General features: G+C 37.6%; 1 protein-coding gene across 3 annotated transcripts in view; it reads right to left on the bottom strand.

The window, feature by feature from the left end:
- Setx (Senataxin) overlaps positions 1-18,030 on the bottom strand; it is a 491,296-nt gene that overhangs the window by 341,753 nt on the left and 131,513 nt on the right. For all 3 annotated transcript variants that reach the window (XM_067147633.2, XM_067147634.2, XM_067147635.2), the window contains exon 6: positions 14,441-14,607. In XM_067147633.2, the coding sequence (XP_067003734.2) occupies positions 14,441-14,607 (167 nt within the window). The remainder of the gene's footprint in view (positions 1-14,440; positions 14,608-18,030) is intronic.

Genomic DNA, 18,030 nt, shown 5'->3' with positions numbered 1-18,030 from the left:
AGAAGTGAAGAGACTAAGAAGGAAGTGCAGGTTTGAAAGAAATAGAGTTAGAAATGCCTGTGGAAGTAAGGAGAAACTGAAGGAACTTACTAGGAAATTGAATCTAGCAAAGAAGTCAGCTAAGGGTAACATGATGGCAAGCACAACTGACAGCCATAGTCATAAAAATTTTAGTGAAAAATGGAAGGGTATGTACAGGTACTTTAGGGCAGAAACAGGTTCCAAGAAAGACATTCCAGAAATCATTAATGAACAAGGGGAGTGTGAATGCAAGGATCTTCAAAAGACAGAAGTACTCAGTCAGCACTATGTAAAGATTGTTGGTTACAAGGATAATGTCCAAACAGAGGAGGTGACTAATGCTAAAGTATGAAAATTTACCTATGACAACAATGACATTTACAGACAACTACAAAAGTTGAAAACTAGAGAAGCAGCTGGAATTGATAAAGTTTTGGGGAATATACTAAAGACAATGGGTTGGGACATAGTACCATGTCTGAAGCATTTATTTGATTATTGTTTGCATGAAGAATCTATACCAAATGAATGGAGAGTTGCTATAGTAGCCTCTATGTATAAAGAAAAGGGTGATAGACATAAGGCTGAAAATTACAGGCCAGTCAGTTTGACATGAATTCCATGTAAGCTTTGGAAAAGCATTCTTTCTGATTATATTGGGCATGTTTGATAGAAGGCAGTTTGGGTTTAGGAAAAGTTATTCCACTGAAGCTTAACTTATAGGATTCAAGCAAGATATAGCAGATATCTTGGATTCCAGAGGTCAAATAGGCTGTATCACGATTGATCTGTCTAAGGGATTTGATAGGGTAGATCATGGGAGACTACTGGCAAAAATGAGTGCAACTGGACTAGAGAAAAGAGTGACTGAATGGGTTGCTAAATTTCGAGAAAATAGATGTCACAGAATTAGAATATGCAAGGCTTTATCTGTCCCTGTACTAATTAAGAGGGTATTTCCCAAGGCAGTTTTACTGGACCTCTATGTTTTCTTATATATATAAATGATATAAGTAAAGAAGTGGCTTTTTGCAGATGATGTTATTCTGTACAGAGTGATAAATAAGTTACAAGATTGTGAGCAACTGCAAAATGACCTCGATAATGTTGTGAGATGGACAGCAGGCATGGTATGATGATAAACGGGGTGAAAAGTCAGGTTGTGAGTTTCACAAATAGGAGAAGTCCTTTCAGTTTTGATTACTGTGTTGATGGGGTGAAAGTTCCTTTTGGGTATCTTTATAAGTACCTAGGTGTTAATGTAAGAAAAGATTTTCATTGGGTTAATCACATAAAGGGATTGTAAATAAAGGGTACATATCTCTGCACATAGTTATGAGTGTGTTTAGGAGTTGTAGTAAAGATGTAAAGGAGAGGGCATATAAGTCTCTGGTAAGACCCCAACTAGAGTATGGTTCCAGTGTATGGGACCTGCACCAGGATTTCTTGATCAAGAACTGGAAAAAATCCAAATAAAAGCAGCTTGATTTGTTCTGTGTGATTTCTGACAAAAGAGTAATGTTGAAAAGTTTGGGCTGGGAAGACTGGGGAGAAAGAAGATTACCTGCTCGTCTAAGGGGTATGTTCCGAGCTGTCAGTGGAGAGATGGCATGGAATGACACCAGCAGACGAATAAGTTTGTGTGGTGTCCTTAAAAGTAGGAAAGATCACAATATGGAGATAAAGTTGGAATTCAAAGAGATAAATTTTGGCAAATATTTGTTCAAAGGAAGGGAAGTTAGTCCTAAATGCATATCAGTATTGATTGATTGGTTGATTGATTGATTGCATTATAAATTGGTTACTGATACAAAGGACTATGTCTGATGTTAAAGAGGGGTTTTTTTGAGTGAATTTTGTGATAAGGCCTTTCCTTTAATTTATCTAACCCCATGGCACTACAGCCCTGAAGGGGCTTAGGCTACCAAGCTACTACTGCTCAGTCCGAAGGCCTGTATATTATGAGGTGTTATGTGGGCAGCATGATGAATCCTCTCGGCCATTATTCTTGGTTTTCTACACCAGCTTAATTAATCGGTCATCAGTAACTCCAATAAAAATTACTAACTATCCCTTGTCGACTAATGACAGTTTAACTAAATACAGTGCATATTTACTATGGAAGTACATAATGTCTACTTTTATTATTTAGATATATGTAAATGTGATGTGGAGAATGCTGCACTTACAATGGAAACTGTAGTGAGCGAATTGCAATCTCAATCAGTTGCTTTTGTGGAGGAAATAGCTGTCAGTGGGGTTTCTTACAACACGGTAATGTATCAAGTTATGTGACTACTGTATGTTGCAACAAACTTTAGCTTCCATTGCACTCTCAGAATTCTCGACCGCAGCCTCTAATGTAATTTTCTGACGACTGCTGTCATTATTACTCGGAATATTGACTTGGAGAGAGACATCATTGTTCACATGAATTTCGTACTCGTCATCCAATGTATTTCCAGTGGCTGAAGAGCTTGTTTCATCATAGGTTTGTTCTGAAGAAATATCTTGTCACTGCCTGGTCTTTTGTGGACCCATTTTTCTGGTTTGGTGGTAGTGGGGATAATCTGAAAACAGACTAGTCACACACTATGTATTCAATATATTTTTCTTTTAGTTTTATCCTTCATCTCCATCTCTAAAATTTCAAGCTATAAACACGAGAATAATCGGATGGATTCCAATGACTCCCCTTTGTTGATCCCTGCCTTGATAGAGCGTTAAGCCAATTTTCCCCAAAGTTCTTTACTTGGGGAATTTCATGAAACCTCACACCTGAAGAATTTGGATTCCTTGCTATGATATACACAGCACAACACAACAATTTATCATTTTACAACCAGAGACACACACACAAATACCTGATGTACACTAACCGCATGGGAACACAACAACGTGGGTAAGGAGATAAACTGGGCGAGTTAGCTGGTGCCCCTAGAGGAGGTTTGTGACACTAAGAGCTTACACTGAGCAGCAGGTTAACCACATAGCACAGAGCAGACAGTATATAAAATTGAGATGGCAGTGGGAGAAACTATTGGTGAGTGAAAAATGTACTTTTAACAGTTTGTTGTGGTGCAGTGCTGAAAGTCTAGGGCTGGTAGCTATAGGTTGGCCATGGCGAAGGGATAGGAGCAGTGTAGTAGACTACCTGTAGCTGATCAACCACTGTCATACATTTTGCTTGCTTTAAGTAAAATTAATCAATCAGAAGTGTTTCCTGACTCGCTGATATTGTTCCATGAGGACCAGTGCTGGGGCTCTGGCTCTGCAGGGGGGAGTTCTAATTGTAGCCAAGCCAGAATGTCACCCAACTTAAGTTCATCACCTGGAGATAACAGCCGAGCACTGTGGGTAGAAGTGACATGCAACAAATAAAAATTCTTATTGGGTCAATTTATCGCACCTCTAAATCATCCTCGGAGATGAACTAATCCTATCTCTCGAGCGTGTGCAACATGTACAACAAAATTATGATGCCATTTATGTTGTCTATGATTTCAACCTAGAAATTAGAAATGCTGCCCATTCCAAACAACCCTCTCGGCAATAGATTCCGTTCCACTTTCTATGATTTATTCCTTCATCAATTAGTATTTGAAGCCACGCATAGTAGGCAAACAACACGCTCAACCCTTGATCTTTTCCTAAGTAACATACCACAATCCATCCAATCACTTAATAGTATTCCTGGATTCTGTGACCATGAGGCAATTCTTGCAAAACTGACTCATATAAAACCATCCCCCAAACCAATATCACAACAGTTTATAATTTTTCTCAAACAAACCGGAACAATCTATCCACATTACTATCAAACCACCTCCCTGTTCTCACCTCAAATTCACTGGCAGTACAGACATAAACAAGATATGGCAAGACTTGAAGAAAATTTTGTTCCAATGTGTAGAAGAAACCACACCAATAGTAAATATAATCAGCGAACTGAAATCCCCATGGATCACCAAGGAGATACTATGAGAGATTCAAAGGAGGGACCCAACCACCTGTGAGTGGGAGAAGTACAGACTGGCTAGGAAGAAGGCTAAACAATCTGTCAGATTTCTACGATTTTTACATTCAGTCTCAACACTAACTCCAAGGAACTGTGGGCTTTTCTCAGGAGTAAAGGTTGCAACAGAGCTCCATCTGTATTAAAACATAACGGTACATCAGTTTCCACACTACAAGAAAATGCAGACACCTTCAACAGGAAATTTAAAAATAACTTCTCCACCCCTATTGAAGAAGAGAACATGCTCTATTCATGGTCAACTACCCCACTCTTCCCTCCAACCAAACTGTATTTCTCAACAAGTGAAGTCAAGGAGAGCCTTCTGAAAACAAGTCCACATGCCATAAATGGGCCAGATTGAGTGCCAGCAAGAATTCTAAAGAACTGTGCAACTGCCTTAGCACCTTCGCTTTGCGCCCTCTTCAACCATTCCATGAATACCGGGACTGTGCCTGAAGAATGGAAAGAAGCCCGGTTTTCAAAAATGGAGAAAAGGAAAACATAGATGATTACTGCCCAGTTTCGATAACATCAAGTGTCTATCAAAAAAATCAGATAAAAAATTAGATGTATGGCTTTTCAGGCGTTTGCTCTATTAACCAGCGTTTCATCTTAGGTCTGACACTAGACTCGTCAGAGTGGGATGTGTCAGACCCTACCCACTGACGCTGGGGTGTATGCAGGTGAACTTATCAGAAGCCCATTTAAGAGGAACAGTCTGATAACTGCATACGGGAGATAAAATTCCAGAATGGAATTAATGCCCGCCTAGCAATTTCGAATGGAAATTCTAACTTCCCATGGAAGGAATTAGATATTTTTCCACCAATAGAGCATATAAAAAATCAGATCAAAAATTAGATGTATGGCTTTTTAGGCGTTTGCGAGCGAAACAAATAGTTGTTGAATCCAAAAAGAAGTCGTGGGAAGATTTTGGTAATACCCTGGAAAGGCTGGTCAAGCAGCAGGGAAACCTTTCTGGACAGTAATAAAGAATCTTAGGAAGGGAGAGAAAAAGGAAATGAACAGTGTTTTGAGTAATTCAGGTGAACTCATAATAGAACCCAGGGAATCACTGGACAGGTGGAGGGAATATTTTGAACATCTTCTCAACGTAAAAGGAAATCATCCTGGTGGTGTTGCGAACAGCCAAGCTCATGGGGAGGAAGAAAATGATGTTGGTGAAATTATGATTGAGGAAGTGGAAAGGATGGTAAAAAAAACTCCATTGTCATAAAACAGCAGAAATAGATGAAATTAGACCTGAAATGGTGAAGTATAGTGGGAAGGCAGGGATGAAATGGCTTCATAGACTAGTAAAATTAGCATGGAGTGTTGGTAAGGTACCTTCAGATTGGACAAAAGCAGTAATTGCACCTATCTACAAGCAAGGGAACAGGAAGGATTGCAACAACTATCGAGGTATCTCATTGATTAGTATACCAGACAAAGTATTCACTGGCATCTTGGAAGGGAGGGTGCGATCAGTCGTTGAGAGGAAGTTGGATGAAAACCAGTGTGGTTTCAAACCACAGAGAGGCTGTCAGGATCAGATTTTCAGTATGCGCCAGGTAATTGAAAAATGCTACAAGAGAAATAGGCAGTTGTGTTTATGTTTCATAGATCTAGAGAAAGCATATGACAGGGTACCCAGGGAAAGGATGTTTGCTATACTGGGGGACTTTGGAATTAAAGGTAGATTATTAAAATCAATCAAAGGCATTTATGTTGACAACTGGGCTTCAGTGAGAATTGATGGTAGAATGAGTTCTTGGTTCAGGGTACTTACAGGGGTTAGACAAGGCTGTAATCTTTCACCTTTGCTGTTCGTAGTTTACAAGTATCATCTGCTGAAAAGTATAAAATGGCAGGGAGGGATTCAGTTAGGTGGAAACGTAGTAAGCAGTAAGCAGTCTGGCCTATGCTGACGACTTGGTCTTAATGGCAGATTGTGTTGAAAGCCTGCAGTCTAATATCTTGGAACTTGAAAATAAGTGCCACGAGTATGGTATGAAAATTAGCCTCTCGAAGACAAAATTGATGTCAGCAGGTAAGAAATTCAACAGAACTGAACGTCAGATTGGTGATACAAAGCTACAACAGGTCGATAATTTCAAGTATTTAGGTTGTGTGTTCTCCCAGGATGGTAATATAGTAAATGAGATTGAATCAAGGTGTCCTAAAGCTAATGCAGTGAACTCGCAGTTGCGATCAACAGTATTCTGTAAGAAGGAAGTCAGCTCCCAGACGAAACTATCTTTATATCGGTCTGTTTTCAGACCAACTTTGCTTTACGGGAGCGAAAGCTGGGTGGACTCAGGATATCTTATTCATAAGTTAGAAGTAACAGACATGAAAGTAGCAAGAATGATCGCTGGTACAAACAGGTGGGAACAATGGCAAGAGGGCACTCGGAATGAGGAGATAAAGGCTAATTTAGGAATGAACTCGATGTATGGAGCTATACGCATAAACCGGCTTCGGTGGAGGGATCATGTGAGGCGAATGGGGGAGGTTACCTAGGAGAAAAATGGACTCTGTTATGGAGGGTAAGAGTAGAGGTAGACCAAGACGATGATTGTTAGACTCCATTTCTAAGATAAGAGGTATAGAACTAAATGAGGCCACAACACTAGTTGCAAATCAAGGATTGTGGCGACATTTAGTAAATTCACAGGGGCTTGCTGACTGAACGCTGAAAGGCATAACAGTCTATAATGATAATGTATGTATGTATGTATGTATGTATGTATGTTTTAATTTTGTGTTTGTGTACACGGGAAAGGTTACAATGTACGGAGGAACCATATTTGACCAAACTACAGAGTAGTGTGATAGGGCCCCTCCTGTACATGAATTATGCTCTCGACTTACCGGATTGTCATAGGATATAAACTTCATGGTTCTGATCCGTATTGAACTGTAATCACAACATAATTATTAACCATGAAGTTTATATCCTATGATTACGTAGCCAACCAGGCAAAACAGAAGGAAAGTCAAGATAGCGTAATTAAACAAAGAATTTCTCGAACAGTGTATCACACAATTTGGCACCTAACTTTCTGACAGGCAAATCTAAAACTAATCAATCTTCTTTCCAAATTACTAAAACCCATACTAGAACAAGTAAGATTTGGCTGAGAGTCAAGAAAAAGTCCTTTCTTAACCATAGATTATACAAGACTCACCTCGAAACTACATGTTTACTTTCAAATGCTCAATGGAACCTATTTCAAGCCCAAGTTGACAATAGATTATCTATTGAATTATCAAAGAAACAACAAACCCTTGAGAAAAAGCTGCATACGTTAATAACAACAACCATGCTAAAGAAACCAACAAAAACCCTAGGCCTAACATGCCCAACCAGTTTCACCCTCCGATCATAAATTTGTCCAATGTACCACTGAATGAAGACGAAAATTCCATTTTAGCCAGGGGCCCTAAACACAATTGGCCTAATGTTAACACTCTGAACACAGCCATCACTATAAAAGTAGAAGCAGAATTAGCTATTAGCAAATTACCAGCAGATAAACAAGACAAAGTAAGATTTGAAGTAAGAAGAATATAAACTCCATTCTCAACCCAGAAAACAATATTAACTCCCATAATTCACCCCTTAATCATGATGACAATAGCTACAAAGATTCTATTCTCACACAAAAGCAAATATGTGCTCTAAAAAAGAAATCAATGATAATCTCATAATTATGAAAGCAGATAAAGGTAACACTACTGTCATAAATGAAGATGTAAGCAAAACAAATCAATTTTTTTAAAGATAGCTCACTCTCTACAATAATGAAAGACCCTACCCTGAGAATCCAACATCAACTTAAGCAGACTCTCAAGAATACTTCATATCTTTTGACAGATCAAGAAAAAACTGAATTAATATGAACCCAGGTTTACCCACCGCCAAAGTCCTCCCAAAAATACAGAAAACCGGTGTCCCCATTCGCCCAATCATTAACTATAGGCCGAGTCCGTTATACAGAGCATCACAATTCATTCAAAGATTTTTAAGAAGGAACTATAATTTCTTGTTGAACAAATCCATCAAAAACACTAAAGAACTGATAGACAAAGTACAAAATTTTAACATTCAATCCTATCATTCTCTCCACTCATTCGATATTGTTATCATGTATCCTAGCATACAAATCTCCAAAATATACCCCATCATTCAAACAAATTTAAGCAAATACAGCAGCCTAAGTATACTAGAAACACAGGATTTCATGTCTATGATTAAATTAGTTATAAGCAACAACTATTTCACTTTTGAAAATATTATTCATCAACGAGGACTGGCTATGGGATCACCGGCCTCGGGTATCTTAGCTGAGATTTACTTGGATTTTTTGGAACACACCAAAATTGATAATAATAAGAAGAACTTTAACAACATCCTTTTCTGGGCAAGATTTGTAGATGACACAAAGTAATTATGGATAAATGCACTGCAAACGCAGCTACAACCTTCATTAATCTAAATAACATTGACCCACACATTAAAATTCACACTTGTATCAGAAATTGAATGGAAAATAAATTTACCTAACTATTATCAGGCACCCAAGCTACTTAAGATATAAGATTTTAAGAAAACCCACCCAAACAGTCACTACAATCCGTCAAGATCCTTTACACCCCGGAATTCACAAACGAGCAGCATACAACAGCATGGTATACCGAGCCTTCAGTGTTCCAATGTCTACAAGAGACCTCAAAAATGAATTGAACATTATTCGTAATATAGCTAAAAACAATGGATACAACGGTTTCTTTATTGAAAAAATAATCAATAAATATAAATACCACCCTTCTACCACCTTAAAAAATAAGGAAAAAACTCCTCCCTTTCTATCTTTATACCTTCAACAAACAAATCTACAAAGTCACCAACATCTTTAAAATGCACGATGTAAAAGTAGTTTTCAAAACAAACAATAGGAACACACAAGTCTTACATAATGCCACATCTATAAACAAGTTTGATTATTCAAAATCAGGAGTATACAGGATAATTTGCAACAGTTGTAATTCTTCTTACATCGGAGAGACTGGGAGGAATTTTAATATAAGGTACTCAGAACACATCAATGCCCTGAAATACAATAAATTTTCAGCTGTAGGACAGCATATGCATGACTATAACCACAAATTCACAGACAATAAAACAAGATAAGGAAATCCTCAAAATCATCCTTAACATTACCAAAAGCCGCTTCATACATTTCGATCAATATTTCAACCCAAATCATAATCTTAATGAAATTTCAGAAAAGCCAAATGTCCTTTTTGACCTTCTAATTCCCATTTACAGAAATGTCAAACCAACAAGTCATAATTCAGCTTTTCATAATATTCACAGCACCTTTCCTCAGCAGCCATCCTGTTTCCCATATCCTTCAGCCCCGCCTTAATTCCCCCTTCCCCTACCCCTCTCCTGCATCTCTCTCCTTGCCCGCCCCTTCCTTTTCCTTTGAATCTCACAACCGTTAGTCTGAAGCACACACAACATTAGGCCACACACCACATGCCGTATTGAGAGGTAAGTCTCATATAACCTATGCCATCTAACACACTCTCTCCTTCAATTCATTAATTTAATTTTATCTAATTTATTCAGGTTAACTTCATGGGCACCGCAATGAATTGCAAATTTTATACCAGACACAATGTATCCGTTTTTAACCACATCTTCATGTGCCGTCCTGACAATGTCCAGCAACATTTCAGCGTGATTTAACAAGCACCATGAGAGCATCTCATGTTATTACGTTGATTGATGTTGGAACACCATGTAGCAGTTCTGCGTCAGCTGGTGGTTACTTACAGCGGCATCCAATGACTTGCATACGACTAACACCACTCAAGTAGATTTGGTGATTGACTACGCGATCAACATTTACCAGTTCCTGTTTACAATTGAATTAGTAATGCTTAGCAGTGTTAGAACTAACAGTTCTGTGAATATTAATACATGAAAGAGTCTCGATGATAAGCATTCTCAAGATGCAAGAATTTAGAACCTAGTTATTTTCAAAGTTACTCATAATTTCATCCCAGTTTTCAATGTCAATTTGTATACATTTGTTTAATGTCAATTGTGTGTATGTGCATTTGTTTAGTTATTAGATGTTTTACATTAAGGCTGAAGATGGCCAGCCCAGGCCGAAACTATTCCCTAGTTAATGTAATTTAGAATATTGCATATTATAGTATTGAAAGATGGACCATTACGACATTAATTTAATAAATTATATTTTGGTTACCGGATTGTGTATTCGACCATGGCATAGTAATGCCTATCACACAGTCGTTTACAGAGCCATGAAGAATAATAATGATCTGGTACAATTCCAAACAGATCTGGATAGTATAGCTCTATGGTGCGATGAAAATAAAACATGTATAAATATTAAGAAGTGTAAGTATATAAAACTAAACTAAGAGAACCAGCCTACTCTATGTCGAATCCGACTACCACCTTCTAATAATGTCATTGGCCTCACGTCCCACTAACTACCTTTATGGTTTTTAGAAACGTCAAGGTTCCAGAATTCAGTGCCACAGGAGTTATTTTACATGCCAGTAAATCTACCAACACGAGGCTAATGTATATGAGCATCTTCAAATACTACCGGACAGAGCCAGGATCAAACCTGCCAAGTTGGGGCCAGAAGGCCAGCGCCTCAACTATCTGAGCCAGTCAGCCCAGCTTACTGCCTTCTAACTCAATCAAACTGCTTGGTATTCATATTATGGGCAATCTAAAATGGAAGAAACATGTGGAGCAAGTGAGGTGTTAAGCATACAAAACACTGTTACGTCCGTAGATGTCTCTCCGGAGGAAGAAGTAAAGTCCTACGAACGGCTTATATTTTCCTGATGCGGCCCATACTACTCTATGGTTTTCCTTGCTGACACCCAACGACAGAAAACATGAGAAAACTAGAGGGTGTCCAGCACCAAGCAGAACATATAATTAAAAAACACATCCCTCTAAACACAGCTAAGTGAACTTATTATGTAGAGAAATAGACTAGCCTTCCTTAAGAAATCTCTGAGAGACAACACAGGTCTCTCTCCTTTCCACTGCATGCAGCTTAATTGTGGTTGCTGTTTGAGTCATCAGTCCATAGACTGGTTTGATGCAGCTCTTCAAGTCACCCTACCCTGTAGCTAACCTTTTCATTTCTACATAACTGCTGCATCCTACATCTGTTCTAATCTGCTTGTCCCTACACTTCCTTCAAAAACCAACTGCACAAGTCCTGGGTGTCTTAAGATGTGTCCTATCAATCTATATATTCTTCTGGTCAAATTTAGCCAAATCGATCTCCTCTCACCAATTCACGATTCAGTATCTTTTCATTGGTGATTCGATCTATCCATCTCACCTTCAGTGTTCTTCTGTAACACAACAATGCCAAACCTTCTATTCTCTTTCCTTCTTTCTGAGCTAGTTATCATCCATGTTTCACTTCCATACAATTCCACGCTCCAGATGAAAGTAGTCAAAAACTTTTTTTCTAATTCCTATATCAATGTTCAAAGTGAGCAAATTTCTTTTCTTAAGAAAAGCCTTCTTTGCTTCTGCTAGACTGCATTTTATGCCCTCCTTACTTCTGCCATCTTTAGTTATTTTACTATCCAAGTAACAACTTTCATCTACTTAATTTCCTAATTTAATATTTCCTGCATCACCTGATTTCGTTCTTAATTATCACTCTGTTAAGAGAGGCCAACGAGTTACTCTTGCCAGAACATCCTCATATTTACCTAGGTAAATGTATTTTACATTCTGTATGCTTGTCTCAGGAAAGTTCTACCATCTGAAGTAAAACTGCTTCCTCTTCCTCATTTCCTTCATGCAGTAAAGAAAATGTATATGTAAGTAGAAAACCATATGTAATGAATATAACTTGTATAAATTACAGTTTCAAGAATGATGTGTGCAAGTACAGTTGAAAGTGGGTGAATGTGTATGCATGCAGCGGGAGTGATTGTAAACAGGTATGAGCTCCTTTATACACAGGTATGAGTGAGGGTATGAAAGACTGCGTTGTCTTACTTTTAATATGTATGGCATAAGGTAAGGTAATTATTATTATTAATTCTTGCGAGTCTCAGATAATATGGACTTTGAAACAATATAATTTTAACACGGTTTTTAGAACATCAATATGTTTTTTAAAATATGTTTTATGTGACGTAGATAAACTTATATATTTGCCAATATTTCCTACAATGTATGTCAGCTGATGATGACGCAATAAAAGGCGTTGAAACTAGTTCTGATAAAATATATGTTGTAATTTCATCTAAAAACATTTTAATGTATTGAATAAGGTGGATACAAATTTTAATAAATTGTCAACAAATCTAAGCAACTCTTCAAATTAGCCAAAGAAAAGGATACTTTCTCCAGGGTAATTGCCAACATCTGAGGGACCAGACATGGCACTTGAAGAATTTTATTGGCTTTATGTACCGCTAACTATTTTTACAGTTTTTGGAGATGCCAAGGTGTCAGAATTTTGTCCTGCAGAAGTTCCTTTATGTACTGGTAAATCTACCAACACAGGACTGATATACTTGAGTACCTTCATCAAACACCACTGGACTGAGCCAGGATCAACCTCTTACTCGGGCTCAGAAAGCCAGCACCTTAACCGTCTGAGCCAATCGGCCCGGCAAGCGTACTGTCAGCAATACAAGTTCTGTATGAGAAGGATCGCTTATTTTGTAAGACTACAATGTGAAAAACCACAAGTTGTTTTTTACAATTTGCTTTACGTCGCAGTGACACAGATGGGTCTTATGGCGACAATGGGATAGGAAAGGCCTAGGAGTGGGAAGGAGTCTGCTGTGGCCTTAATTAAGGTACAGCCCCAGCAATTGCCTGGTGTGAAAATGGGAAACCACAGAAAACCATCTTCAGGGCTGCCAACAGTGGGGTTCGAACACACTATCTCCCAGATGCAAGCTCACAGCTGTGCAGCCCCAACCGCATGGCCAACTCGCCCGGTACAATGAAGTTACATGACTGGCATCTCATCATTAGAATTTACTCTGTAATATATAATCAATTTTCTGCATCAAAGTACAAGCCTATGCTGCAATATGCTTGGCAAAATGCAGGTTATGACAATGAAATACCAGTTTCATTTGTTGAAAATGTACTTAGTGTGACTTTTGATAATGGACTGCTTGAATGCAAAAGTGATTTTGAATGTAAAAATGTGGTGGCTTTAGTGAGACAAGCATAATGTTATCTTCCACTTTGCTTTAAACACTTCATTCAAAATCCATCATCTGCTTTAGGAAGACTAACAGAAGCACTATCAGGCCAGTAAAACAAATGTTTTTTACATATCATACTGATTTTACACAGGGGGTTTGTGATGCTGTTGATAGAAAAATACTCATGGCAATTAATTACAGTAGGGGTGTTTTTACTCATATTAGACTGATAATGTGTTCCTTGCATTACCCAAGTTTGTCTCTTAGAAAATAATTTCCCATTTATTTATCTATCTATCTATCTATCTATCTATCTATCTATCTATCTATCTTATGGCTTTTAGTGCTGGGAGAGTTCAAGGACATGTTTGGCTTGCCTGGTGCAGATTTTTCTATTTAATGCCCTCAGCAACCTGCGCGTCTGGGTATGAGATGATGATTAAAATGAGGTAGGGACTGGGTGAAAACTGGTGTCGGCATATAGCCTACTCTTGTCAAATACCACCAAGGGGTTGGCTCAAGACTTAGTCCCCATACAATGGACGAATCGTCATCAACAGCGTCATATGCTCTCACTTCACTGGAATCAAACCCAGGTCTTTGGCATGTAATCTAGTTATCAGAAACTGTGTACCACCACCTCTACTACCCAGCTGGCCAACAATCTGATGGTGAACATTGTTTCCACCAACATAACTCAAATCGGTTAAACATGGTGTTAGACCATAGAGACTTGGTACCTCAAAGATTATGGCCACAAGGCAAGTTACTTGAATATATGATTATACAGATGTCTCTTGAGAAAATATGTAGTTTTGCATGGGAATGGCTCTGACCACTACAAATGTACCCATAAAGGAAAAATTGCTCAAATCACTTAAATCCAGCTAACATAACTGTGTAGTCTATAGAGGCAATACAAGTACAAACAACACTAATAACAATAAACCTACAGAAAAAATTCTCACTTGCATTACATAAACCATTATTTGTAAATTTTATTCATTATTTGTGAAACATCTGCAAACAGTTATTCCAAACATTTTTTATCAGAAAATTCATTGGATAACCTTCCACTTACTTGTGTCAACATTTCCTCTATTGTAAAATTACACATTCGTGCATAAGAAATAAACCTACCTACTCTCCGCTCTGATGGATTCATCACAAATTTTTGCCCATAAAGTTAACAGCATTAATGGATTGGCAATTCTGTAATAATCAGCATAAGACGAGAATGATGTTAGCATAGGGCATAGCTGCACATTCCCGTAACATGGTGGAGGTTTGCTGGATCCTTTTTGTTCCTAAACAAACATCACAATTTATGACATAAAATTCAAGTTGGTCTTGTCTTGGAAACAAACTTCTCAATAGAATATAAAATATGTAAGCAAAAGTTCTTACAAATGTAGCTCACACCAACAACAGTAATGACTATTACATACAATGATTGGAAGACTTTCAAAGTTACACCAAGTAATTTTTAGTTTGTTAAATAAGACTTCTTCATTCAAAATATCAACACCATAAAACATTTCCCTCAGTATCATCACAGAAACTTCTTCTTTACCAAAATATTCACTTTCACTAAACAATCATCCTGTGCAGTATGAACAGTGTAAGACTATACAGAATTGATGCCATAATGATCATGGCTACAGGGCAGGCTAAGTCAGTCAGACAGTAATTTGTGTATTTATAACTAATAAACTAGTAAATTTATGCCTGCAGTATCTACTGGGTGGATTGAGTAGCTCAGTAGTTACTGTTGCCGGTCCCAAGCCCAGAGAAAGGAGGATGGTTGGCTTAAAGCCGTAAAATTACAGCCAGAAAATAAACATCTTTAAACAATAAAGAGCACGATGGTTCCACATGTTAGTGGCGGTACCCCAACAGTGTCTGTTTCACATGTCAGTGGCGGCTGAATAAATATCCTCTGCAGATAACAACCGCAGTTGTAAATCGGAGCTTGCTCCACTTAAGGTTGATAACTTTTGATAGTCAGATATGGAAAAGTTTTATAGTAAAAGAATTCCACCGTCCAACCCCTTAAGGATGGAGAAGACTACATCGGATTCGGTGGGTAAGTCGCCTAAAAGACAAGAATGAATATGAACACTCAAAAATACATACATATAACCAAACAAACAAACATACAATCAAACATAAGCATATTAACTACATTGCGACGCACAATATAAACTCCTTACTGAAAACCGGAAAGCTCAAGAATTTCACAGATGAATTAGATAGGCAAAATATTCTTGTGGTAGCACTCCAAGAGATGAGAAATTTAATAGAAGATCTGTTTCAATCCCAAGGTTATAGAATGTACAATGGGAAGCCAGGCCAAAGGGTCATGAAGCATTGCCCCCAATTTGGTACAGGATTTACAGTAAATTTGAAAATAATAGATTCAGTAATTGATTTTAAAGCCATCTCACCGAGAATTGTAATTCTAACTTTACAAACCACAAACAAACTTTACACCATCATAAATGCTCATGTCCCTACCAATGAAAAAAATTTCCTAACAAAAACTCTGCAAGAAGTCGATAATTTCTGGAATCTCCTTGATCAGACACTGAATAAAATAAATATGAATAACATCAAGATCCTTATAGGGGACTTTAACGCTCAACTGGGTCAGAAAAAGAAGTATCGAGATGATGTAGGAAAGTGGGCTCTTCAAAAATATACTAAGACTCATAGAAATATGCAGAACCCATGGAATAATTTCCAAATCTACATATCTTAAAAGAAAAACCACACAAACTTAAAACTTGGAAACATCCTGATTGGACAAAAGGAGAATGGCAGCTAGACCCTGTATGTATGGACAAATTCTTTCACAAGGAAATCCACAATGTCAAAGTTCTAAGAGGAACGGACACTGGTTCAAATCATTACTTAATTAAAACCAAGATTAAATTTACTCCATTAAGAAGAAAAAGACAAAACAGAGTTGGAGAGAAATGGACATATGACTCTCATCACTTAATCCAGAATGCCCAGTATCAGCAAAGAACAGGAATGACAAGACTAACAGACAATTTAGATGACCTCATACCAATAACATACAATAAGGGAAATTTGACTGATCCACCTTTTTTCAATACATAAATTGTTGTTAATACAATCACAACATTTTTTATTCAGTACTGGTTTCGGTGTCTGTGAACACCATCATCAGCTGAAACAGGTCGTATGAACGATATACAAGTATGTAGTACATATAATAGACCCTTAGTATTAAATGATAATAATAGGATGAAGTAAAATTACAATGCTTAAAAGAATATAAATAAGTTATGTGCTTGTTAGTCGAAGTATAAAATGAAAATGAAGATATTAACAAATGTTTTAAGACTTGATCACTTTGGAATGGTTAAAAAGTCTCAAGCGTAGCACTGCTAAACACTGTTGTTGTTCAAGTCATCATTCCATAGACTGGTTTGATGCAGCTCTCCATGCCATCCTAACATGTGCTAACCTTTTCATTTCTACATAACTATAGCATCCTACATCTGCTCTAATCTGCTTGTCATATTCATACGTTGGTCTACCTCTACCGTTCTTACAACCTACACTTCCTTCAAAAAACCAGTTGAACAAGTCCTGGGTTTCTTAAGATGTGTCCTATCATTCTCTCTCTTCTTCTCGTCAAATTTAGCCAAATCGATCTCCTCTCACCAATTCAATTCCGTATCTCTTCATTCGTGATTCAATCTATCCATCTCACCTTCACCATTCTTCTGTAACACCACATTTCAAAAGCTTCTATTCTCTTTCTTTCTGAGCTAGTCTATTGTCCATGTTTCACTTCCATACTAGGTGAAAATAAAACATGGACACCCAAAAACTGACATAGGATGCAGTCCTTTCATAGAGTGCTGATAATAAAGTAACATAAGCAAGTTTGATAGTGGCTTGTAACATCAACTCATAATAAGAAGCTGTTAATTATGAGGTTCTCAAAGAAGTGGATCATACTGCAGGCTAAGAAAAAGTGGATATATATATTTTAAGAATGACTTTCTCCTTAAGCATCATCACACTTAGTATTTTATCTAACCATTGTCATTTTACTACTAATGGCCTATAGATTGTATTTTAACATGTGTATATCTTTATTTACTTGCCCAATTTTGGCTGATGACCTCCGAGACGTTGAAACTGGTACTAAATAAATAACGTGATTTTAAATTAGCAGCATACTTTGTATTGAAAAAGGTGGATCAATTGCACTCTTCTTCATTGTTTGATAATCTCTATTCAATACGGACCAAAGATGAAGTTTTTAATATTAAATTCATCATAAAGACAGGCTGAATAAGAAATGGCATTAATGTAAATAAATAAATGATTACTGGATTAAAGCCACTATGTTTATTTAATGAAGCCGAGCTTTCAGCCAAATTGCATTGGTCTTCATCAGGGCAAGTTAAATTCTGCTTCCAACAGTGAGCAAAGAAATTCAAAGAAACGTGGAAGTCATGGCCATACTATCCACGGCCTACCCCACTAATAGGTCTCAAGGAACTTCATGCTGTAATTCACCGACCTCTATCGGCGGTTTCATGAGCGCGTCCCCCTGTATTTGATAACTTGAAGCCGTCTTTCCCTGTTGATGTTATTTGGGCACAGCTCTATCTCTATGGCTTCTCTTACCAGTCGAGCATAGAAGTCTTTTACAGGCGCGATGACCTTCGCCTGGTCAAAGAGGA

This window comes from Anabrus simplex, chromosome 5, assembly GCF_040414725.1.
Source record: "Anabrus simplex isolate iqAnaSimp1 chromosome 5, ASM4041472v1, whole genome shotgun sequence".
Taxonomy (NCBI): Eukaryota; Metazoa; Arthropoda; class Insecta; order Orthoptera; family Tettigoniidae; genus Anabrus; species Anabrus simplex.
The sequence above is the reverse complement of the archived record's forward strand: the minus strand, read 5'-3'. Positions and strand labels throughout refer to the sequence as shown.